Consider the following 27,073-nt stretch of genomic DNA (forward strand, 5'->3'; position numbering starts at 1 on the left):
ATCCCACCTTCCCTGGAACAAGGCCCAATTATCTACAAACCTGAAGCCCTCCCTCCTACACCATCCTCTCAGCCACGTATTAATCTTTATAATCCTCCTTGGTATATGAGTACAGGAGTTAAGCTTGATTGATATGGCTGGAGTCTTAAACCATAACCAGAAGTGGGTGCTTATTGTTAAATAGTCTTGACTCATTAGTCTTAGCGTTAAGCTTAATACCAGAACAGTTTTGTTAAGATGCCAATGCAAGATGCTGATGCCAATGAAACATTTAAGTCTAAATATCTGGGCAGATGCTCCTGTTATTCATCTACCCCCCTATTAATATTTTTATAGTCTCACAGAGCCAGATGGTCTTACTAGCCTTAAGTGCCATAATTTTGGGCATCACCCAAGTAATTATTTGTTACATTCAGCAATACTCAATACCACTCAAAGTTCTTCAGGTCTCCTATTACATAACTACTGGCCTGAATTGACAGTAGTTTGGCTTGGAGTGTGATTTATAACACCTCTGTTTGAATCCCTGAACATCTCTTCATAGTATTCCAAGAGCCTGCTTAAACATAATTGTGATGGATTCACACCAAATATATTTTGCCAGTCTATTCTCAACCTTTCCAACTCATCTTTTCCAAGCAGAGTTATTCTATTGCCATTATTTACTTTATAATCAGCAGCCTTGCCTCTTTCCCTTGTAGAGTACTGCACATCACATTTATCTTCATATTCTTCAAGGTCCCCTCCAAATACATTCCAAATTTTAATGTGCTCTGGCTCCATGCAGTTTGCTAACCTTCTGCTTATACTTTTCCCCTCTCGTTATGTACCAGTCTCCAGCCATGTTGGTAATCATTAATTTTCACACTAATTTTAAATTGGTTACTTTCGTTTTATCGTAACTGGAGGGATAAATGTGGTGTAAAGTGCACTTCCTACATAGTTTATTGGCCAATATTCAATGTGGGGACTGCATTTTCACACCCTTCTGTGCTTTCTTTCACTGCAAGTGCTTACCTTCATTCACTTGGGACACGATGTCACTTAATTAGGTGAGAAGGCTGTTGCCGAACAGTTTCTAGCTAGTGTCAAACATGGACACGTGTGGTCGCTAGATACTTCACCATGCTGAGAAAGGACAGTTTTTAAATAGCATCAGATGCATGTGCTTGTGTTCAAAAAGCAGTGATTTCCGTCACAGATAGGTAGGACAATTCAGAACGGTTTTGCTTACTGTGGTTTCAAGCATTCAGTCTTGGAGACGCCAGAAACAGCCAGGAGTGAAAATGAAATGATTTCACTCCTTCAGCAAGTTGGGAACCACGAAGAATTGGAAGGTGTCGATAATCATCTCGAATGTTACAGTGAAAATGAAAATTTGGAGAATGCAATCATCAATAGCATTGAACGAAGTTAGTTCATTATCTACACAAGGCACCTGCGCTGATTTTGTTAATTTGCAGTCAATTAGTAGAGCACAGCAGCTTACGTTGAATTCCTCCATCGATAACTATTAGGAACGGATAGTTTTATAGTACTGTAGTGGTATTGACAGTGTTGTAATTTATTCTGAATTTCATTTGAGCACTTAATTTGTTGTCAGTTAAACAGCAGGCTATCCATTTTTATACCTTTTTAACTATTTCTATGAAATTTCAGTTAATCGGTGCTTAATTGGGCCAAAATGTACTGGTTCCTTTGAGTCCCAATGAACTGAAATCCACTGCAGTCTCCTGTGTCTCCAAGCAGATACTAGAAATCTGAAATAAAGACAGAAAATTCTGGAAATACTCAACAAGCCAAGCCACATCTGTGGGAAGAGATACAGAATTAAGGGTTCAGGTTGAAGACTCTGTAAGAACTGCTAACTGGTCCCTGATGATGGCTTCCAAACTTATAACTGTCCACAATCTCTGAGAGATATTGGTTGAATTGATTCTGTTACTTTGTTAAACAGACATTTGGCAAGTAGGGTTGCCAACACAGCAGAAGTACCTGGCTCTATTTCTACCAAACAGATGGCCTTTAAATATTTGTGTATTAGCCTTGTTCTAATCTTTGTCCTCACTCATTATTTCAATAATACTGTTTACCTGGAAATACATTTCTGTTCTGACAGTGTATAATTTGAAGGGTTCTCATGCTTTGTTGTAGCATCGCCATTCTTGTCCTGATGTTTTGTGTTGTTTGCTACTTCAATAGCTAACAGAACTGACTCGGCGTTCAACTTCGTTCTTACGAGTGCTACCTTTCATCTTTCCTCATGCTCGAGTTAAGTTTATCCCAAATTTCACAAATAATCACCTCACCAAAGGAGTGGTGCAAAAAGCATCAAGGAATATGGGGATATAGCAGGAATATTTGTTAAACTGGATTGGGCATGGTTGTATCGAATAGCAAAGCAGGTTTGATCGGTCAAATGGCCTACACCTGATCCTATATATTTTCTATAGTCATTGTCATTCAAAATAACTTCATGTCTACATTGCCCGTGTGCTCAGTGGGTTTTTAAAATCTCAAAATTTGTTGCTGAATTTGCAGACTCAACTCAAATAAGGTGTGTGTGGTTCACTCAAGGCCCTTCACTGACTACATCCCTTCTATAAAATATTGCTGCAGGCCAGGGAGCAGTTGATCAGGTGACTCGATCTTTAAAATAGTGAATATCAAAGTCCACGGCCAATACTACTGCAACAAACCCGAATGCGGTCTGCCTGCAGCATACTAAACAAGCACACTAACTACCAAAGAAAAATGGAAGCTGACAGAGATAATGGTGCCAGTGGTGTTTAGTTAAAGTGCAAGGATAACCCGCTGGATTGGTCATTAATCCTTTAGTGTGAGATATTTGCACACACTGATGATCTGCAGTCACCTAACACAACAAGGAAAATTACAGGAATGGAAAAGACTCAATAATTCACCGAGCCTGCATCAGAAACCAATATTTCTCTGTTACACGTTCCCTCTAATGTCTTGCATTTTTCCACACCATTAGCCTTTAGTTTACTCGAGAGACAGGCTGCTTGACCCATTTAGTTCCCCCAGCAGTCTGTTCCAGTCTCTGCAGAGTTTCCAATGTCATTTCTTAGCTGCTTCCCGCCTTTTATAAACTAGCTCTGAATCCACATGCTTCACCTCACCTGTCCAAAATTCCTTCCTACTCAAGCAGACCTTTGCAGTAAAGTTTTTCATACGCATAAAGGTATTTGTTTCAAACAGTTTTTAGACCAATGAAATATCTACAGAGTATAATAGTTGTTGTAATCCAGAAACATGATAGACAGTCTGACCACAACAATAGTTCCATAAAGAGCAATGTCATAATAATAATTAGTTAATCTGCTTTCATTAGTCTCTTTTGAAGTATAAATATTGCTTTGACAATGGGAATGCCTGCTCTTCCTCAAAATAGCATTATGGGATCTTTGTGATCCAGATGAGAAAGTGGATCTATCCTTGATTTAAATTCTCAAATAAGCGCTGTAACATTTTACTGAATTGTGCTAAGGTCATTGCTTTCGACATCACCCAAATTCACTGAATTCGCAGAAGTTCGCTGATGACACGGCCATAGTGGGGTGTGTCAGGAATGGACAGGAGGAGGAGTATAGGAAACTGATACAGGACTTTGTGATATGGTGCAACTCAAACTACCTGCGTCTCAATATCACCAAGACCAAGGAGATGGTGGTGGACTTTAGGAGATCTAGGCCCCATATGGAGCCAGTGATCATTAATGGAGAACGTGTGGAGCAGGTTAAGACCTACAAGTATCTGGGAGTACAGTTAGACGAGAAGCTTGACTGGACTGCCAACACAGATGCCTTGTGCAGGAAGGCACAGAGTCGAATGTACTTCCTAAGAAGGCTGGCGTCATTCAATGTCTGTAGTGAGATGCTGAAGATGTTCTATAGGTCAGTTGTGGAGAGCGCCCTCTTCTTTGTGGTGGCGTGTTGGGGAGGAAGCATTAAGAAGAGGGACGCCTCACGTCTTGATAAGCTGGTAAGGAAGGCGGGCTCTGTCGTGGGCAAAGGACTGGAGAGTTTAACATCGGTAGCTGAACGAAGGGCGCTGAGTAGGCTACGGTCAATTATGGATAACTCTGAACATCCTCTACATAGCACCATCCAGAGACAGAGAAGCAGTTTCAGTGACAGGTTACTATCGATGCAATGCTCCTCAGACAGGATGAAGAGGTCAATACTCCCCAATGCCATTAGGCTTTACAATTCTACCTCCAGGACTTAAGAACTTTTTAAAGCTATTAATGCTTTTTGAGACGGTGATTTAGATGCATATCATATTTTTTTTTTTACTGAGTTAAGTATTGTATGTAATTTAGTTTTGCTACAGCAAGTGTATGGGACATTGGAAAAAAGTTGAATTTCCCCATGGGGATGAATAAAGTATCTATCTATCTATCTATCTATCAAATTCCTTTTAACAACATCCTTACAAGTAGCCTAAACTCCTTTCGTTTTCTTGCTTAACTTAACTCCTGTTTTTCCCGGTATTACTTGGGATACATTTCTATGTTAAAATTATTATATAAATGTAAGTTCAGGTTATAAAAGTGAAGTTTACTATTGAAGATCTGCCATCCATAACTTTCATGACTAATCTGGAATAAATCAGTTTACTTTTGAAGGGAGTTCTCTATGACGCTAAAATATGTTTTCTTTCTTGTGGTTTTTAGTGTCCTCTATGGAAACAAGATTACTGAACTCCCCAAGGGCCTCTTCGATGGACTGATATCGATCCAGCTGTTGTAAGTGCCATTCCATTTCGGTTTCATTCGTAAAATTAAACAGACCTGTAGCACTCTGTGTAATGTTAGGGCTACTGTAAGTGGCTGCCTGTTCAAAATGATTCAATAAATCAGGCACGGTGAAATCCAATGCAAATAAATCTAGCTCAATTGTGTCTGCTTGTTAGCCATCTTTGCTGCAGCTTCCATCTTTTCAATCCAGCTGAGACCTAAATGAAGAAAAAAACAAGTTAGTTTGTTACAGCCTTAAATGGCAAAGAAGCAAAGTGCATTTTTAATCAGTCTAAGCAAGAAAATGCGGAGTAAATAAGCCACATTACCAGATAACAACACATTATTTAATTTGGCTACATCTCTGCTACAACGACCCAGATTCAGTCCTGACCTTAGGAGCTGTCTCTGCAGAGTTTGTACATTCTTCCTTTGACTGTATCAGTTATTCCAGCTTCCTTCCACATTCCCAACGAAAGTCTGGTTAGTTTATTGACAATTGTAAATTGCCCCTGGTGTGGGTAAGTCTCAGAAGAGAAGTGAGCTGATGAGAGACAATGTGTTGCAGGGCTACAGAGAAATTGAAAAGTAATGTGGCTAATGGGATTGTTCTGCTAGAAGCGTCTATGAACCTGATGACCAAATGAATTATAATAAATACAGATTATTGTTATCAAGTTCAAGCTCAAGTTAAATTGCCATTCAACCATACATGAATACTTATGAATAAAGTCAAACAAAACAACGCTACTCCAGGGCCAAGGTGCAAAACACAGCACCAACAGTCATACACAGCACAAGGCACATAGAGCGCATATGAGATAACGGTAAAAAAACAGTCACACAAAAAATATAATACAGTCCAATGAATGTTATCGGGAAGTGAAGCCTGCAGCGTTCTGCAAATCAGTTTGTGAGTGAGCACTGGAAGGCAGCACCAATGCCACACCGCGTTCCAGCATTGACTCCATCGCTTCTCTCCTGGTGGCTGCAAACAGGTGACACTGCGGCACGAGGCCTAGTCCGTGCCAGAACTGAAACCACACAACTCCCTCTCCGTCCGTCCCACCAAGAAACCAGACTTGCAGCATTTCACATCACTGACATCCAACGGGGTCTTGCGATCACAAGAAAAGCGTCCAAGACAATCACTCGTTAGACTGCAGTACTGCCTTCACACACCCACTCTGACACCTTTCTGGAGCAGGCAACAGCATGGTCCTAACGTGTGAAAATTGAAAACCACAATTAAAAAGGAATTTCGAGTTTGACACTTTCAAATGGCAGTCTAAATTATAAAAAAAGGATATCTCCAAAATGAAATGCTTCTCAAAATGTTATTTTTAATCTATGTAAAGAAAGTGTGGAAGTTTTCCATACTGCATTGTCTTTCCCCATGAGTCTTTCCTCATTCCCATCAAGTGCCACCCCTCCTCTTCCCAGATTCTAATCCTTGCCTACGTACTCGGGGTAATCTACAGTAGCTATCTGACCTGCCAGCCTTCAGGTTTTTGAGGATGTAGGAGCATGCAGGAGTTGCAACGTCCACACTGACAGCATCCTGAGTCACTGTAGCTATGCTACTGAATTTTCACACAGACGAGATCTGCAGAAACGAGAATCACTTAGCAACCACTAGCAAATTTTATTACCCAGCAAGGTAGTATATTTTAAATATTCCTGCTGCTTGACAAATTCAGATGCAACAGCTGGATAGTGAAGTGCAGAGCACATGGTTTCCACAAAAGACGACCTCCTGGTATCTTAGATTGACCGGGGTGACTCTGCATATGGAAGGTTTGACTTGTATGTTGCATGAAATAGAAAGTCCTTCATCTTTTTTATGACTGTGTAGGAGCACCACAACATGAACGAGTCAAAATGAAAGCAGAATCTACACATTTGCCAAAATGATTGCCATCTGCTATTGAATTTTGTGAGAGCAACAGATATTTTTTCCAGAAATATCATTGAAGTTCACGATCAAAGAATTCATCTGAGTGACTCAAATAACATCTTGTCCACCAGTGAAATCTTGGGTTAGAATAAAATAGCTTCTCAAAAAATGTAATACTTTATTCTGCAAACTACAAATGAACTGTGATAACGTGAAATGGGTTGGAAAAATTTAAGACTGAGAAATTGTCTTAAAGTCCAGATGGAGTAATAATTGGATGCATTCCAACATCAGTCAATAAAACCTTAGTTTACATCCTGCAAAGGAAAACAGAAATGATTGTAGAAAGGCATTGAACTCTATTCATGAATTGTTTGCTGATCTGCTAAAAGGCTATTTGCTATGACTGATTTAAATATAAAAATTCAGGGCAGCTTATAACATTTATATTATTGCTTAGAGTACAGATGCAAGAATCAGAAACAAATTCAGGCTTAATATCATTGGAATATGTTGTGTAATTTGTTGCCTTTGTGGTAGCTGTGAAATGCAATACATAATAATAGAGAAAGACATGAATTACAGTAAGTATATACAGTATATTAAATAGTTAAATTAAATAAGTAGTGCAAAAATATAAATAAAAAAGTAGTGAGATAGTGCTCATGAATTGTGTCCATTCAGAAAACAGATGGCAGAGGGGAAGAAGCTGTTCCTGACTCTGAGTGTGTGCCTTCAGGCTCCTGTACGTCCTCCCTGATGGTAACAGCGAAGCATGGCACGACCTGGGTGATGGGGGGTCCTTAATGATGGTTGCTGCCTTTCTGAGGCATCACTCCTTGAAGATGCCCTGGATACTACAGAGGCTAGTGCCCATGATAAGTTCACAACTCTCTGCAGCTTATTTCAATCCTGTGCAGTAGCAACCCACTCCTCCCCCTCCCCCCTATACCAGATGGTGATGCAGCCTGTCAGAATGCTCTCCAAGGTACATCTGTGGAGACTTGTGAAAGATTGGTAAAGTTCAAAGGAAATTTTATTATCAAAGTACATATACAACTATGAGATTCATTTTCTTTGGTATAGTATTTATACAGTTAATTGCACAGTTCAGATCCAGTACTCAAACTAATTAACCTTTGTATACATAATTGCACTGATAATGGTACAGTAGTGTGGTGGAGCTGTAACAGAAGTGGAAATGTGATGATGTCTTTCCAAATACAGGTAGCACGATAACAAATTGAATAGGATCAAGTTCTGATCATTTGTACTTCAACTCCACAGACTTCTAAATGCCAACAAGATTAACTGCTTGAGAGTGAATACCTTCCAGGACTTGCAAAACCTCAATCTCCTTTCACTGTATGACAACAAGCTGCAGACGATTGCGAAAGGGCTGTTTACACCTCTTCGATCCATTCAGACGCTGTACGTATTCTGTTTTGGAGGGGTGATACAGAAGCAATTTTTGAGCACAAGAGACTGCTTGATACAGATGGGACTGACGGCTCCAGAGTTGTTATAACAATAGCCAGAGGCTGAATGTATTAAATTAAACATGGAACAGTTAAGATTTTGGAAACGAGAAATTGATGTGATTATAATGGAGCCATGGTGGGTAAATTGCCCGCAGTATGTAGGCCAGTGATAGAACCTGGGAGCTGTTGATGTGTGGGGAGAGTATAACGGGATCTTTGCAGAGTTAGTGTAAGTGACATCATGATGGTCAGTCTAGGTTTAGTAGTCTGACGTACACTATCTGTTTCTATGCTGTTTGATTCTGTAAGATGTTAGTAACAATCTTTCGTCGCATCACCATCAACATTCCTGCTTCCGGTCTCCGGGGTTCGTGGGATCATTAGGCCCCTGAGATCCCGACAAAACTGAAATGACTATCTGACTGTCGGGCTCATCCTACTCTTCAGTTATCTCATGGCTGACCTCTGCATCAGTGTCCTGGTTCCCCGAACGTGGCAGCCTTGATTAATGAAAGCTGAACAAAAGTTTATCATTTTTAGCACTGTTGGATATTGATGTAATCAGGGAAAAGATCAGATATTGAAAATACATTTTAGGGAGTTATGTAAGTCAGCCATGGAGGCTATTAATGAAATATTCATCCCTCCCACCCCTACCTCTAAAAGTACTGCTCCAATTTGATTGGCTAGTCATAAAATATTTAGGAGAGAAATAGACATTTTGGCCATGATATCCCTGCCTGCAAACAAATAACAACTTATACCAATCCCACTTCTTCCCATTTTTTCCGTAGCCTTGTGTGCCATGACTTTTCATGTATTCATCTTGATAAATGTGATGAGAAAACCATTTTCCACACATTGCCACGCACCACCCTCAGGGTTAAATTCCATCTGCACGGTAGTGTAGTGCTTAGCACTGTGCTCTACAGTACCTGTGAGCCGGGTCCAATGCCAGCTCCTGCTTGTTCATTCTCCCCGTTACCCCATGTGCTTCCTCCAAGAGTCCAAGGACCCACCAGCTGGTACATTAATTGGTCATTGTAAATCATCCCCTGACTAGGCTAGGATTAAATCGGGGGGTTGCTGAGCAGTGTGTCACAAAGGGCCGTAAGGGTCTACTCTGTACTGTAACTCGATAAATTAATAAAAATTTCCGCCCGCCTTATCAATTCACCAGTATTGTCCTGGGGCCTAAGACTACCCTCCCCATCATCAACACCACCCACTTTTGCATCATCTGTGGACTTACACATCTCTTACATTTGCATTCAGATTATTGACATATAACAGCAGTAGGTGAACCACCACCTGTCCCCGGACTACACTACTGGTTATAGTATTTTAATTGTAAAAAATGCACATGACCATCACCATCTGCTTCCTATCACCAAGCCAATAAATGGTTGACTAGTACACACTCCGGATAGAGGGTGTGAGGAAAATAAAGACAGAGTGGCTGGAGTCATTTTTAGCCGAGGTTTAATGTCATTGAAATTCACTGGGTAGTACTAAACCAGATGCTGTTGAAACACCAAAGACTGTGAGCTTCTGTTGAAGTATGGAAGCAGGAACTTGAGAAATCTTGACAAAATGTCATGGTTATGTTATTGATTTAAAGCATACGGAATCTGACTGAGGACAAATGGAGTGTTAATGTCAAACCGGATAAAGTCATTATGTGTCTGTATGTTACACATCAGAGAGATTCTCTCAGTTACCTATTATTTTGTCTTGTAAGGCTTAGTTAGTCCCTCATAACAATCTCCAATTACAGCACCATCTTCATGCCTGCTTCCCTCTCCCCGGTTCACAGTATTATCTGTCTGCCAATGTCATCGAACATAGGAACTTGAGTTGGTCCTGTCCTGCCCTTTCTGTTATCTCATGGCTGGTTGGAATTTGGAGCTTAATCTGATTCTGTGTTTCTTCATAATCCGGCTGAGCTAAAATCTCCCAATCTCAGCCAATCTGCAGCATTTCTGAGGAGTGGACACAGTCTCATCAGGCATTGCCTTTACCTCGGGTCACTGATGTTCCTGTGGATACCTGGGTTATGTACCACGTTCATTTCTCAGTGTGATGAAGTCACTGTAACATAGTCCATCTTTTCCTCGTGTTACCATTGGAAGGCTCCAATATTGTGCCTGTCCAGTTCTGGCCCTTTCAGAATCTTCATTTGCTTTCTTCACCTGGCAATGACTCCAACCAGACTGAACAGGGCCGTTCCTACATTTGACACTTCGTAATGTACTTCATTGACAACAAGATATTTTGAGACATGGTGGACAGCTCATGGACAGTGTTATATAAATCTAACTCTCTTTTTCATTCAAAGGTCAGATGAACTGTTAAAAGTCAGTGTGCATAGCCTAAAGGATCAACATGTCATAGTCATTGTCATAGAGTCATACAGTAAGGGAAATGGCCCTTTGGCCCATCTAGTCCATACTGGCCAAGATGACCCTTCAAAGTTAGTCTCCTATGTTTCCAATGAGCTTTTATTTAGATTATTTACTGGTCAATTTAATCCATGCACCTGATCATTCTAGAGCAGGGGTTCTTGACCGTTTTTATGCCATGGGCCAATGCCATTAAGGAAGGAGTCCATGGTACCCAGGTTGGGAACTCCTGTTCTGAAGTCTTATTTTCATCCATTTAACCTTTATGTTTTCCTTCATTCTAGATATTATCTGTGCCATATTTCACACACATAAAAGTTTAAATGCTTTTAAGAGTATAAAAATGATCTTCTTAAGAAATTAGAATTACTATTAACAACACCTGCCAATTCAGCAGGTTTTGATTCCACGGATACTGGTCTAGCTGTTTCACACTGTCAAGATTAACAAACGTGTGTTAAAAATTGACTCCATCTCAATAGTGGTTAATTTGCCACTCTGGGAATTAGTGACTACCTACATGGTGCCCATATTATTGATTGCATTTCTACAGATTTTAATTGACTTCCCTTGTATTATTAGAAAATGACGTAAAAATATTGGAAGAACAGTGAGAAGTGGTGGCACAGCTGGTGGAGGTGTCAATGGATCACAGACCTGAAAAATTTAATGCTGTTTCTCTTTCACAGACACTGATTGACCTGCTGAGTGTTTTCAGCATTTTTCTGTTTAATTTTATCTCAGTATCTGCATTCCTCCAGTGGAACTAGTAGACCCTGACCTCCACTGCTGGCTGTGTGCAACTTGTACATTCACCCTGTGACCATTTGGGTTTCCTCTCAGTGCTGTTGTAATCTCTCACATCCCAAAGATCTGTGGGTTACGGAGTTAACTAGCCACTGAAAAATGCCTCGAGTGTGTAGGGTGAGTGGTAAAATCTAGGGGGAATCAACAGGAACATGGTGAGAATTTATATATTAAAAAACAGTGTAAGTGTGTGCTTAATGGTGGGGTAGACTCAATGGGTCAACAGACCTGTTTCCATCCCAAGTAACTCTATAAGAAACATCTGGAAATGGCTTTCAGATGGAAATGCAACATTTTTGTAAAACAGTAGGCTGAGCTTATGATTGAGCAATAATTGAGAGAAAAAATATTTTTCCTTTGGTCTATTCAATTGCAGCCACTTGGCTCAGAACCCGTTTGTCTGTGATTGCCACCTGAGGTGGCTGAGCGAATACCTGCACAACAACCCGATTGAAACCAGTGGTGCCCGCTGCAGCAGCCCACGTCGCCTGACAAACAAGCGCATCAACCAGATCAAGGGGAAGAAGTTCCGCTGCTCAGGTAAACCCCAGTTCAAGAAGTTAACTGCACGTCCAAATCAGGTGCATAAATGGGGGCTTGCCCTTCACATTTCAAATTGGCACCAAGAGATGGAAGTCAGAATGGGAAGCAGGTATGTCGGCCACACTAGCCTGCCGCGGTTAGAGACAGGGAAAAGCGGAACGCACAGCAAGGTAAGTTCCAATGATCTTTTCAGATTGTGCTTTGTTTTCATTGAGAGTTGTTATTGTGTGTTGAAATACATATTTATTTAAAAAATAGAATTACTGAGATAGCCAAATCAAATTTGTCTGGTATAAGAGTAATTAGGAAGCAGAACTATCTTTACAAATTAAATTCAGGGAAGATTATTAAATTAAAGGAAGAATGACGGGAAGGACAGTGGACTATAATGAAGGCTAATGGCTTTATTCTAATAAATAGAATTTAAAATGGCATTTCTTCTTTCTTACATTGAGCACACAGTAAGCAGAGGAGCTCATGAGGTCATGGTACAGAGATGTCTGACAGTGTCAGATCCAAGGCATTTAGATCTCAAATGTCAGGTGTGGGCAAAGTGGGGTTTTGGTGGGTGATGGGGGGAGGGGTTGTCAGCACATTTGATATTGGAATCATGTGGTAGAGAGAGGAGATAATCATTGTTTTTTGAGAATAGCGATAGGGATCCTGAAGGAGACTAGTGTTATGAACCTCGTAACTGGGTCAGTTACCAGCAAAGATAGAGAGGTCCGTTGACGTCTGATGGTACTAGTTTTTAACGGTATTTATTGATAAAAATACACAAAAATAATATCAATGCAAACATACATATAATATACGTCGTCAATACTAAGTCTAAAAGTGCGGGAATAATAATAATCAATAAGAAATAGCTCTATCGTTGTCTAGGGGATAATGTATTGTCCGATGGAAATATAAAAGTCACTTTAGTTCATTCAGGCTGCAGCTTTTGGTTGGAGAGAAAGACGGAGGTTTAACTTGCCCATTCCTTTTATGATGTCAATCCTTCGAGAGTTGTTGGGGGCTGATTTCCCCTTTGTTGTTAGCTAAAGTCGTGCTTCCGTGGTAAAGGCCCACCAATTCCGAGGCAAATGGAAAAGGACGCACGTGGGCTTTTCCACCGGCTTTCACTATTACGCTGTTACAGGAGTTCTAGCGTTTCTTCTGGTGCGTCTGAAGGGGGTGTTCCCCAGACCCTCTTTTATCCTGACTCACAGGGTCTCAGATGTCAATCTTGTTGGGATGATGCAATCCCTCCACCAACCTCCCCCTCGGTTCATTGCCTGGGGGCTTCGATGAATCGTACAGTATTCAATACACAATTCCGTCTCCAAAAGACAATGACCTGTTTCGTGACTTTGTATCGCTGGGGCCAGGACATTTTAAACGTCTCTCTCTCATTTCCTGGGTCTCCTGACCTGACTTAATAACAATCTTGCGATTCTCAAAAAGGAGGGGAGGGGAGCAGAGACGTAACACTAGTCGCAAGAAATAAATGCAGAACTTAAAGAGGATTTAGCTACGTCTGGTTCCAAGCATGGATAGGTCTGTTCAGGCAGGTAGCTCAGTATTCATCTGCATCAATGACTTGTATTCATGTGAAAACTTACGTCTGCATGGGCCACAGAGGGATAAATGAATTTTGAAGAAGTGACATGTATTGTGTGCCATCAGATAGCACTGAACTTCCCCAGGTACCATGGTGCAGGTACGCAGGGGTCCCAGAAGTAATCTAGTAAACATTGCAAAAGATTCAAACTAAACCAAATTGCTTTTAGTAATAGGTTTCTCAATAAAAGTATTTATCATGACAAATTATCATAACCATTTCACCTGGCAAAATAATTACTAAGCTATTGTCCCTGAATTTGTGAGAATCTTCTACAAAATCTTCTTTATATTAAAACAGGAAATTCTGGAAATACCCAACAGCTCAGTCAGTGACAGTGTTTCTGGCCAACGGCAGTTTTTGAAGCTTTGTTAGATCAAAAATAACACCCATAGTTAGGATCTGTCTGCATAAAGAGTTCAACCAATAAAGCAATACATCACTGGAGTATTGTCTGTACCCCATTTTGTTTTCTGCAGGCAAATAAATGAGTGGCTGCCTTTCAAAAGGAGCCTTCCACACTTTAATGTTATAAATCACTTTGCAACCAATTAAGTATAATTGAATTGTGGTTACTGTTGTACTGTTGACAAAGGCAGCTGAGGAAACCTTGAGTTCGGGTGCAAATTATACTTCAGTTTTGCTTTGAAGTTCAATCTAAACCAAAGGCAGCAGCTGGCACAATAGGAGTTTACCCAATTATGCACTAATGACAACTAAAAGCTTCAACTGCACAGCAACTGCCTGACAGATTTTCCTCACGTGATGTATATCTATGCATGGAGTGATTGCCTGCTCCCTTGCTGGGAAAGCTACTAAGATTCAGCTAGCTATACTTTCCAAGTGTAAACTAGTGATATTAATACATCAGTCAGGATATGTTTTTTCCATCAAACATGGAGAAACAGATCATTCTGATTAGATTTTTAACAATTCTATAAGGAGGAATACTGCGCAGATGCAAAGCACTTGGCTCAAATAAGTAAGGTGTCGTCCCAGATAGTCCCATTTTCCCACATGCAGCCTACACCTCTCTAAGCCCTGCCCTTCCCTGTACCTATCCAATCATACCATTGTACCTGCCTCAACAACTTCCAATGAGAGTTCATTCCACCCTCTTTGTGAAAATTTGCCCCTCAGATCCCTTTAAATTTTTTTTCCTCTCACCATAAATCTATGACTCTAGTTTTGGACTCCCCTACCCTGGGTAAAATCTGATACCATCCACCTTATCTTGCTCTCTGATCATTTTCAACACCTCTATAAAGTAGATCCTCAATCTACTAAGTCCCAAGAAATAAAAAAATATACTGTCCAGCTGCTCTCTATAACCCTGGCTCTCCAGTCCTAGCAACGTCCTCATAAATCTTTTGTGTACTTTTTCCAGTTTAACCATATCTTTCCTATAATGGGGTGCCTAAAACTGTAGAGGGTACTCCAACTGCAGCCTCACCAACCACTTATGCAACTACAACATAATGTTGCCACTACTATAATCAATGCCATGACTGAAGAAAGCCGGCTTGCTAAGTGCCTTTTTCATCACCCTGTCCAACTGTGACATACTTTCAATGAACTATGCACTTGTACTCCCAGCTCATCTGTTCCATTACACTCCCTGCTGCCCTACAATTCATCACACAAGTCCTCCATTTGTTTGACTTTCCAAAATTATCACCTCACAATTAACTTTATTGAAACTCATTTCCACTCCCTGGCTGACTTCTCTAACTGATAAAGGTCCCGTGTAATGTTTGATAATGTTCTTCGCTATCAACAACACCCTCTCACTTTGTGCTGTCCACAAACTTTGTGCATTCTCATCCAAGTTGTTTATATTAATAATGAATAACGAGGATCCATGTGGCAAAGCACTATTTACCAGACTCCATTTTGAGAAACAGCTACACTCTGCTTCCTACTTTTAAACCAATTTTTGAGTCTTTCTAATTAGCTCTCTATGGGTTCTATGGAACCTAACTTCACCATCAGCCTACGTTGTGTGACTTTCTCGGAAGTCCAAATGGACAATGACTACTGCCAAACTCTACCTTTTTGGTTACCTCTTCAAAAAACTCAAAAAGATTTGTGAAGCATGACTTTCCACGCACAAAGGCATGCTGACTTCTTCGAATCAGATTCTGTCTATCCGAATGGTAATAGGCCCTGTCTCACATAATTCCCTTCAGTAACATCCCCCCCCCCCCCAACCCCAACAATAGTTCCCTGGCTTGTCCTTGCTGCCCTTTTTAAACAATGGAACAACATTATCCACCTTCTAGTCTTCAGTAACTACACTAGTGACTAACATTAAAACAAATATTTCCCTAAGAACTCTGTACTTCTTCTCTAGCTCTCATCAAGTCCAACGAGGCACCCAGTCTGGCTGAGGTGATTTATTCCCCTTAATGCACTGTAAAGTTGCTAATATATCCTCCTTGGTAACATGAAAACCATTATTTCTCCTCTTGAGCAGCCATAATTTCTCTTGAAGTTCAAAGCAACAAGGAAGCACAATAGAATTAGTGAAAAATGACACAAAGATGGACCAGCAACCAGTGTATAAAAGAAGACAAACTGTGCAAATACAAAAAAACTAAATACTGAGAACTTGAGCTGTAGATCTTTGAAACTGAGGTTGTTTTCATTGATCGATTCAGTGTTGTGGTGTGTGAAGGTGTCCACGCTGGTTCAGGAGTCTGATGGTAATCTCTGTTCCTGAACCTTGTGGTATGGGACCTCAGTAAAAACTATGGAAACAGCTTTGTTAAAAATCGCACTTTATATCCATGGCTTGTGACAGAGGCAACCCTGATGATCTCTAAGGGGACCTACTCTCTCCCAAGCCATCTTTTTACTCTTAAAGAGCGTCTTGGTATTTTCTTTAACCTCACTTGCCATGTCCATCTCAAACCTTCTCTTTGCTCCCCTGATCTTCCACTTAAGAATGTTCTTAATCTTTTATGGTCTTCAGGATATTCTCTCATCACTGACCATATCCTAAACCTCAGTATCTCAATTGTACCTGCTGAATAGAATCTCTTGATATTGTCTCTGAAATTTTCCTGTACACATTCAATACATTCCACACAGTACAGGCCTCATCTCTCTGATGTACCAAAGCCTCTGCATCCTACCTATAATGGGGTGACCAGAACTGCACATGTGTGACTTCCCTTCCCTATCCCCTTCCTCTGGAATCTCTCCTACCTATCACCCTTCCCTGTAGGATTGCTCTTCCCTATTCCCCTTCTTCCTTGTGGGATCTCCCTTCCCTGACCCACTTCCTTCTGTGAGACCTCATACACCAAGTGTGGCAAAACCAAACTTTGGTTGTGAGATCACCCATTTAGAAATCATGTACTGTAAGTGTTCATGTTAGAACTAGTGATCATGGGCTAAGGGTGAAAGGTGAAATGTTTAATGAGAGGGAACGTCTTCACTCAGAGGGCAGTAACAGTGTAGAGCAAGCTGCCAGTGGAAGTGATTGAGGAAGTGGTGGATGCGGGTTCGATTTCAACACTGAAGAGAAGTTTGGATAAGTAGATGGTGGGGGAGGTGGTGGCTATGGAGGCTTATGTCCAGTTGTGAGATGATAGGATTAGAACTATTATTGTAATAGTTTAGAATAGACTAAATAAGCTGAAGAACCTGTTTCTGTGTTGTGGTGTCCTATGAGTGTATGACTCTAAGTGCCACACAAACAATATAGGGTGTTCTTGATGTGGCCAGTGCACTGTGTCTCTACAAGGACTATTATTGTGGCCCCTTCTAACAATGTTATCTGCTATGGATGATGCCAGGGGGGGGCTTGAGATAGACGATACATGTGACAAATAAAGATAATCTAATCTAGTCCAAATCCTGATGAAAGGTCTCAGTCCAAAATGATGACTGTTTATTCCTCTCCACAGATGCTACCCAACCCACATTAAGTTCACTCACTAATACGACCATATTGTTCAGACAATTATGAGAAGTTGCTCTACACACCTGCTCTTCAAGTTCCCGCTGACTGTTGTGAGTTCTGTAACACAGCCCTGTTAGAATGGCCATCCCTTTCTTGTTTCTAAATACTAGCCAAGTAGCCTTGCTGGATGATCCTGCTGGACTATCATGTGTCAGCACTGCTGTTATGATGTGTGTTATGATGTGCCTTATCAAAAAGGCAACTACCACTTCTGACTCAGTTGTACCTCTGAAGAAATGAAGGGGATCACATCCCCTCTGATGATATGAAGTGTTAATTTATCACATTTTAAAAATAATTGCAAACAAGACAGATGTACGGTTCGTTTCCTTTAAGGTGCTCATCTCATTACAAAGCAGAGAGCTGTTCTGACATAATCTTCTTGTTTTCTACAATCATTGTTCAGCTATTAATGAGTTTAGTTTTATAAAAAGCCTGGGGTGGATTCCCAAAAAAAAATTGAATATTTGTGAGTTTAATAATAGCTTTTTTTAAAAAAAAGGTTTCTACTTAACTTCGTGAGTCACTGAAGGTCAGGTGAGTCTGTGTATTAAGTGTGTTGTTGGATGGCTGTTTTTTTGCATCACTGTAATACATCCACAGAATTAATTTCAGAACGGACAGATAAATTACCTGCAAAGCTCTTTACAAATAATACAGACTGCTCCATGCAGTAGACTTTAACACAGATGATCAAATGTTCACGGCTGAAATACAGATCAGTCTGGAAGGCACAATTTGAGCACTATCTTTGCTACGCCATTTATCAACAAATGTTTGATCGAAGGAAGCAATATCAAAGCAAGCAGTTTATTCACAGAAATAATATAAAACGAGCCTCCAACAAAATGCAGCAAAGTCAATTCAGACATGGCAGAATTTTGTTTGATAAAAATGGCATGCATTTCTCCAAAAAAATGCAATAAGACAGAATAGTAACAGTTTATGTGCGCCAGATCAATGACTTCTAACTTATTTCTTGATATGGGAGGGTTGGACAATTGGATATTAGTGTGAATCCTGTGGTTAGACTTCACACTGACTTCTCTGCATTCAAATTTCCAAAGCACAGACTGGATGGATAGATTGGTATTATTTCCGAAACATCCCATTTGGGGCAAAAACATTAATTTTTTATCGGGTTGCATTACTATTCCAAATATTTTGAATGTAAGATTGTGTTTCAGTGCAGATGTGGTAATAGAAGCTCCTTTCTTTCAGTGAGAGAGTACTGGGATCTAATTTGAATTGTAATAAATGTTTTCATGGAAAATAAGACAGTGTGCCCCATTACATTCAGTTTGATAGTGAAGTTCAGAACTTCTCTCCGACGGGAGTTCAGCAAGAGCCTCTCTCTCTCTGCTCCCAACCTACTATTTCTTCGGCCCTGAAACTTTTGGACCACACGCTAACCCACACCCAGTATTATCCCCCCAGCCCAACCTTTCTTTCTCTTTTATTTCCCATAATTCTCCACCTTCCCCCTAGCCCATTTCCCTTCAGCCTATCCCTTCCCAGCATTCTACTTCATCCCTCCCCCCACTTCTTATCCCCCCTCAACCATCCCATGTTACTTCACTCCTGATGAAGGGTTTCGGCCTGAAACGTCAACACTACCTCCTCCCATAGATGCTGTCTGGCCTGCTGAGTTCTGCCAGCATTTTGTGTTTTTATTTATATTTACCCTCTTGTATTTGCCTGATGTCAGTATTTTTCATTGCCATTGCAGTTTGTACTGCTCAAAACCAGCCTCTTTATCACAACACATCCATATAATTCACATTTAGTTTTAATATTTGGGTAATGACCAAATGTAAGAGTGGTGGCTACAGTCACTGGATAAGTAGCAAGATATATTGAAACTACACCATTGTAAATTGTGACTTAAGAGTGGAGAATGGAAGCTGAGGAGGAAATAAAAGTCGTGTTGATCACTTGCATATTCTCTGGTTTACGCTATGTTGTAAGGACGCGTGTCAGTGGGTATATAGCAAATCTACTCCCTTGATGGACAGATTGCAGCTTCTCTTGGTAAATTGTTGCAATGCAGACAAATTTTTAAATTTTCTTTTCCCAGATAACCATCTGATTCACAAATACTATGACTACATAGAGAAGGCACATGAAAACCAACCAATCCTCTATTGTCCTGTGTTATACTTTACAGCACGAGTAGCATAGTGTACGCTCAGGACAATAGGTTTTCAGACATACCCTTAAAATCATCTGGACTTAGAAAGGACAGGCTCCTCTGGACATGAAATGCAAAGCTTCACATTGGCGATATAATCAGAAGGCTCCATGTGTCAAACTTGGCTTGAAAAGCTTATCAGAATCAGGTTTATTATCACCAGCATGTGACGTGAAATCTGTTAACTTAGCAGCAGCAGTTCAATGCAATACATAATCTAGAAGAGACAGAAACAAATAAATAAAATAAAATACAATAATAAATAAACAAGTAAATCAATTACGTATATTGAATAGATTTTTTAAAATGTGCAAAAATAGAAATACTGTATATTAAAAAAAGTGAGGTAGTGTCCAAAGCTTCAATGTCCATTTAGGAATCGGATGGCAGAGGGGAAGAAGCTGTTCCTGAATCGCTGAGTGTGTGCCTTCTGGCTTCTGTACCTCCTACCTAATGGTAACAGAGAGAAAAAGGCATGCTCTGGGTGCTGTTGCTTGTTTTAAATTATAATTCTTTAATATCAGACAAAGAAGAAAACAATTGCTCAAATAAGGAAATAATTATTAGGAATATTTTGGGAGAAGATAAAACATGGGGCTGCTGATGCTAATAAGACCAAGGTGAAAGAGAGAGCATGCGGTACACAGATAAATATCGGTCTTAGTGTCAGATGGAAGTTTGTCCATTCCATGTTTTAGAGCTGAATTGACATTAGTTGCAGGCACATCACCTAATGGGTCCAGATGAAGGGTTTCAACCCTAAGTGTCAACTACCCATTTCCTTCCCTAGAAGCTACCTGACCTGGCTGAATTTCTTCAATGTTTTTGTCTGCTGCTCCAGATTCCACCTTCTGCACTCTCTTGTATTGCAATTCAGTGATCTTGCTCTTAATGAAAATCGCCTCCATTCCTAAAATCATTCGTTCGTAGTGGACATTGTTTAGCTGCGCTGACATCCCTTCAGACCCTGACATAGGACATGTGTGAGCCTAAGTGGTTAGGATTTTCAGATCCCTTGCTTGTCCTCCCTTCGAATTTATGCACAGAATACTCCATTGTTCCAGGGCTTGCTGTGTTGAGAGCAGATATCAGGGAGCACTTTTTACACTCCCTTGCTCTGACACACTCCCAGAAGGCAATGAATGGAGATCCTTGGTGTTCAGTATCACATCACCAGTGAATATGCTTACTGAGCTTATATAAAGAGAACACTAGTGATGCTTAAATCATTCCACAGATGCGTCCTCCCAACTCTGGAATAGCTTACAATTTTACACTTCCCTGGGCATTCATTGCTTCTGATGCCTAAATGTCAAATGCTTACTGCACCTTCAGCCAACTAGGTAACGCATTATCTTTACATTCCCTTGCCCTCCTGCTCCTCCTCCTCCTAAGCCATGTTTACGATTGGAGACCTTTGGTTATTCAGGTTGATCGCTTCATTTCAGTAGAGTCCATTTTCTGCCATGGCACTGAAGGTGTAGTGACTGCATATGTGACTGTTCATTAAACTAGATAATCAACCATCATAAAACTAAATGTTGAAGAGGAACTATCTGTCATGGAGCTTCTTAACTACTAAATGTGGCAGATATAATACCTTACCTTACTTATCATGTTTCTAAACAATGGAGAAGGACCTATTTTGATGTATCAATGGTGCACAGAGCAATCCCATTTTCCATTATTTTTTTCATGTATGCTATCATCCCTATGTTCCCAAAAAACTACTCCCTGATTCTGCCACTAACCTACACACAAAAGGCTATTTATGGAGGCCACTTTATTCATTCATTCATTCTTCTTTGGGACGTGGAAGAAAAGCAGAGGAAGCTGACATGGTCACAAGGGAACATGCAAACTCCACCCAGACAGCAGAAGTCAGAATTGGAACACAACTTGCTAGGGCAGTGAGACCGCAGCTCTACTACCATCGTGCATCCCTTGTTGTTCTAGCAGTTATTTCAAAGAAAGGAATAATATTAACAAATAACACATGGATAGATAGACCACACCATTAAATGATACCATAAGGCGCATGTCACAAAAGTTATGATATTCATCACTTATTGGCAGTTAGTTGGAGTAGCTTGTCAAATTTCTGACACCCCTTTTTAGGAAGGACCTCATAACTTTTGGGAGATGCAGAAGTAATTTCGCAGAACAATGCATGGGAGATGCGATTTTAGTTATGCAGAGAAGTTTAGAGTTTTCCTTCAAAATGAATTACAAATTTACTGAAACTGAGCTGTGTGGCGTTTATGTTCAACTACTCAACTACAGCCCAATTTAAATCTTTTGGGTGCTTCACAACTGTCCCTTTTATGAAAAAAAATACACACACAGGATAAAGTGTATTCTGTCAGACGCCATTCTCCCTGCCACACCCTGGAATGACTAATACTTGGTTGATTATTGCGGGACGTTTCCGCTATTTCCATTCCTACATGTTTGGTTGCAAATCACCCACTGAGAGCGGCTGAATTGAAATGCAAGTCAAAGATGAAATCTGAATTTAGAGCCTCCCGTTGCGAATCCATGAATAATTGGAATTCAAGTGGGCCTCTTTGCATGGGATTCAGCACTCCACGGCACATAACATTAAACTTGGAATTGGAACTCTACTCTTTCCGATGAAGGTTCAGTGCCCTGCAATTGAAGCTCATAAAAGAAAACCAGAGTTATTTGACTGAGTCTCCAATGATACTTAGGCTCTAGAATAGGAAATTATTTAAAACCCTCCCAGGAGAACCATTTATTGCCTATTACTATGCTACCTTAAATGTGGAATAAAATGTTAACTGTATCTGAATCTAATTTTTTTATGAAACACTAGCTCACTTTAAAACTAGTTGAATCTAATTTAATCAATGCTCTGCGTAAGTGAGATCCTGCAGCCTTAACTACAGATATTGGTACAAATACAAACAGATGGACAGGGTGGAGTGATTTATTTTGAAATTTATTCCAATGGTGATTTGTCATGTGATCACCCCAGCTGTTTCATCAAAGTAATTTTCAACATTTGCCTAATTAAACTAACCTGCCCCTGACATCACTCCGGAAATCCAAATGTTTCTTCTGACCAGATTGTTCTGCGGGTACTCTGTCCTTAAAAAGAATCCATTTACAAATGCCAAAAGTGACATTGCAATGTCTCTTTCTTTGATAATGAGTTGCCTCAAGGAAATTATTACCTACAACAAAGGAAGTATAAGCTTTAAGAGGCAAAGTATAGTTCATGTCTATTGAATTTTGACTTGTGTAGATTGCACAATGAGCCACCCCTTTCTTTATCCAAAACCTGTTAGAAAAAGGCTGCATTTCATGTGTACTTTATTTCTGTATTGAAATAATTATAAACAATTAGTGCACTTGATACTCTGACATTCTTTAATACACAACAATCAGTGTTAACAGGAATGCATTAGACCATTTCACTGCAGTAAAAGATTTTTGTATTGTGGGATGCTGTAGCAAGAATGAATAAAGCCAGGCGGCTACAGTTAGAGATATCTTATGTCAGGAAAAGTTATTATAAACACGTATTATACTGGATTGGTACAGTGAGAGATGCATTCTATCGGGGAACATTATACAGAGAATGTATTACATGGGATCATGTTCAAAATTCAAAGATCTAAGTAAATTTTATTACCAAAGTACATATATGTCTCTGCATACAACCCTGACTTTTATTTTCCTGTGGGCATGTTCAACAAATTTATAGAATAGTAACTAGAACAGGGTCAGTGAATGATCAGCCAGAGTGCAGAAGGCAACAAACTGTGCAAATGCAAATATAAATAAATAGCGAGAATGTGAGATAACAAGATAACGAGTCCTGAAGGTGAGATCATTGGTTGGGGGAACCTCTCAATGGATGTTCAAGTGAGGGTGGTTGTTCCCTTTTGTTCAAGAGCCTGATGGTTGAGGGGCAGTAACTGTTCTTGAACCTGGTAGTGTAAGTCCTGAGGCACTTGTACCTTCTACTGATGGCAGCAGCGAGAAAAGTGCATGCCCTGGGTGGTGAGGATCTCTGATGATGGATGCTACTCTCCCACGACTGCATTTCATGTAGATATGCTCATGTAGTGAGAGAATTAGAGTAAGAATGTGTTGTGCCAGGCTACTAATGGGATCAATGCATTAAAATCATTATCATAGAACAACAAAGAAACAACCACGTTGGCCCACCAAGCCTATGCTGATCATCCTACAAATCTATAACCACAGTTGCCTGCATAAATCCCATATTTCTTGATGCCTGACTCATTCAAGTACATCAAGGTGCCTCTTACACATCATTACTGTTCTGCATCCATCACCTCCTCTAAAACTGCATGCCAGATACCAACTATCCTTCACGTGAAGCATTTGCTCTTCAATACTCCCTTAAACCCTCCTTCTCACTGTAAACCTCTAGCCCACCACAAGAAATATAAGGGGATGTTATAATAAATATATTATCCTAAATGTTTTATAAATGGATATGTAATATCAGGAACTGCTCTGGAAAGGTTGTATTGTACAAGATTATTGGAATGAGATATGATAAATCAAGAAATATTAGAATAAAACTAAAGAAACAAATAGACTGATTCTTTATCTATGAGTGAACAAGCTTTCTAATTTTATATTGGAACTGCAGCACCTACAGAATTTTTCTCCAAGTGTTTGAGTGAAGATGAATTGCCACAGTGATGGGCATACTGTATACAGGCAGTGTGATAGGAAGGTTTGAATGTTCAACATTGTTATTTTGAAAGTCCGTTACATCAGGGTATGATAAAGTGGAAGCATATTGTGCATAGTGTTCTAGAGAGATTGGTGCAACTGAATTGTACAGAGTCATCAGGGTACCCTTCTGCAATGTGTGAATTTGCTGTGGACATTATGACTGCTTTCATTTTTCCACACATTAAAGAGTTGAAAGTACTATTTATTTTCCAAAAGGGATCAGTTGAATTACAAAATGTAAAATTAGTTACCGGTATCTCTTTGTGGATCTCAAGATTGGTCATTGTTAGTAACACTTGCTCAACGTGCTTTAAAACAATGTTGTTATGTTATGATACTGTATTAAAAAGTAAGTTGTGTGCCGTGGTTTAGAATGAGAATCAGATCAGGCCTATTATCACTTTGATATGTCAGTCAATGAAGAGACTGGGAAGGTGAATAGACAGACTGGTCAGTTGTTGGTTAAGCTACAACTCCCGAGCTTTCAGACACTTCTTTTCAATTAAATGCCTTGATGTATTTTACTAGATAAGAGATAGCATATCATCTCAAACATCAGAAAGTCTGCAAATGCTGGAACTCCAAAGCAACACACACAAAATGCTGGAGAAACTCAGCAAGTCAGGCATCATCTATGAATGAATAGTCTATGTTTCAGGCCAAAACCCTCTTCAGGACTGAGAAGGAAACGGGAAGATGCCAGAATAAAAAGGTGGGAGGAGGGGAAGGAGGCTAGCTGGAAGGTGATATGTGAAGCAGAGAATGTGATAGGAGAGAAGAGTGATAATAGAAAAGGAAGGAGGAGGGGACCCAGGGGGACGTAGTAGGCAGGTGCGAAGATGAAAAAGCTTAGAAATGGTGAATGAAGGAAGGGGGGAGGATATGATTACTAGAAGGAGAAATCAATATTTATGCCATCGGTGAGGAAGGTACTAGATGAAATACAAGGTGTTGCTCTCCACCCTTAGGGTGGCCTCATCTTTGCACAAGAGAAGGTCATGGACCGACATGTTGGAACAGGAATAGGAATCAGAATTAAAATGTTTCGCCACTGAGAAGCCCCACTTGTTTTGGATGGTGCGGATGGTATAGTGTTGCTGTTACCATGTGCAGCAGATTTTTGAAAACATCTTTCCATAATGTCTCTGCTTGTTGGAGGTATCATCATCACCATCATCATCACCATCATCATCAGGTGCCATGCTCAGTCTGAGCTTTGACTGCCATGGCCCGCACACTCCTGTAGTTATCCATAAAATGATCTTTTTCACCACCATAGCTGTGGCTGACCGGCAGGGGTGCCTCACAGTACGTAGGCATCGAAGGCTGTTGACTAATTATTTCGCCTGAGCCTTGTAATAGATGCATATGAAACAAGAAATTCCTGTGGCACGTGTTTTGACTGAAATTTGCAAATCAAAAGAACACGATTAATTTGCCTATTTGAACTATCCAGGTTTGGAAACTTGTTTGCTCTCAGGCTCCTCTGTGCTTTGAAGCTAAAGTTTATTGATGGGTTTCTCAGCCTTTTCTATCTATTAACTGGTTATGAATTTCATCACTGAGTGAGGTAATCTCTACCTGGATCGTGTCTCAACACTCGAGGTTAATGCCTAGTATTGCTAGATAACAGCTTGTTCTAATTGGATGATTTGACACTACAGCGTTTCTTCATGCATGGATTGTCTGCTGCTAGTCAAGCTTCCAGACTGCACTCAGCAGTCTTCCTCGTTCTCTTTTACCTCTCTGCTCTTCTTGGCATTCTCTAACCCTGGCTCTGATTCTGAGCGTGGTGTTCTGTTGTGCTTGATCTAACCATGTGTTTCCAGGCTATGAGTAAAACATGGTTTCGTCAAGCACCATGGCACGCCTCGTGTCTTTCTGCAGCATGACAAGCCTCTCCTTCCTCACTCCAACAAGCTGGAGACGTTAATAGTGCTGACGGAGGGGAAGGACAAATTTCAAAGATCTAAATCTTGAATCCAGCCTATTTGCATTGGCGTCAAATTGACTCTTCAAAGCCTGTCACATCTTTAATTTATAACAGATATTATAGTTCCATTGCAATGACAACAAGTAGAAATGGGGATTGGTCAGGGATCTCAGAGTCAAAATAATCTGGATTCATGGTGTAAAATTTATTTACATGAAGATGAGTAACCGAACATATTAAAGTCAAATACTATTTTCATTTTTATTGGTCCAGGCAATTATGAATGTAAATGTTATCATGGCCTTTGCTAGTGTATTTAAATGCAAGAAAAACGCTATTTTACATCAATTATATGGGATCTCACTGAAATCTTGTCTGAAGTTTCTTCTCTTGAAAAAGAACATACTTGCTGTGGAGGAAATGCAAGGAAAATTCACCAGAACAGTTCCTGAGATGTCGGGGGTGTAATATGGGAAGATACTGCATAGGTTAGGCCTTTATTTCCCAGGAGCTTTCACAAATAAGAGGTGACCTCATTAAAGCATACAAGATTTTTAGAATGCTTGTCTGGGTAGAGGGATGGGGGAATGTTCATTTACCCTGGCTGAGGGAACCAGAACTTAATGACTGAGCCATTTAAGACTTCACTCAGAAAATGGTCAATCACTGGCAATCTCTACCTTGGATTGATGCTGGGACTCAGTCATTGACTACATCCCAAACAGAGGTCAATAGTTTTCT

The 27,073-nt window shown here is 40.2% G+C and overlaps 1 protein-coding gene across 2 annotated transcripts in view; it reads left to right on the forward strand.

The window, feature by feature from the left end:
- The window catches only part of LOC140739492 (slit homolog 3 protein-like), a 611,537-nt gene that overhangs the window by 472,705 nt on the left and 111,759 nt on the right, over positions 1 to 27,073 (forward strand). For both annotated transcript variants that reach the window (XM_073067845.1, XM_073067846.1), the window contains 3 exons: positions 4,700 to 4,771; positions 7,947 to 8,090; positions 11,726 to 11,889. In XM_073067845.1, the coding sequence (XP_072923946.1) occupies positions 4,700 to 4,771; positions 7,947 to 8,090; positions 11,726 to 11,889 (380 nt within the window). The remainder of the gene's footprint in view (positions 1 to 4,699; positions 4,772 to 7,946; positions 8,091 to 11,725; positions 11,890 to 27,073) is intronic.

This window comes from Hemitrygon akajei, chromosome 15, assembly GCF_048418815.1.
Source record: "Hemitrygon akajei chromosome 15, sHemAka1.3, whole genome shotgun sequence".
In the NCBI taxonomy this organism is placed as follows: Eukaryota; Metazoa; Chordata; class Chondrichthyes; order Myliobatiformes; family Dasyatidae; genus Hemitrygon; species Hemitrygon akajei.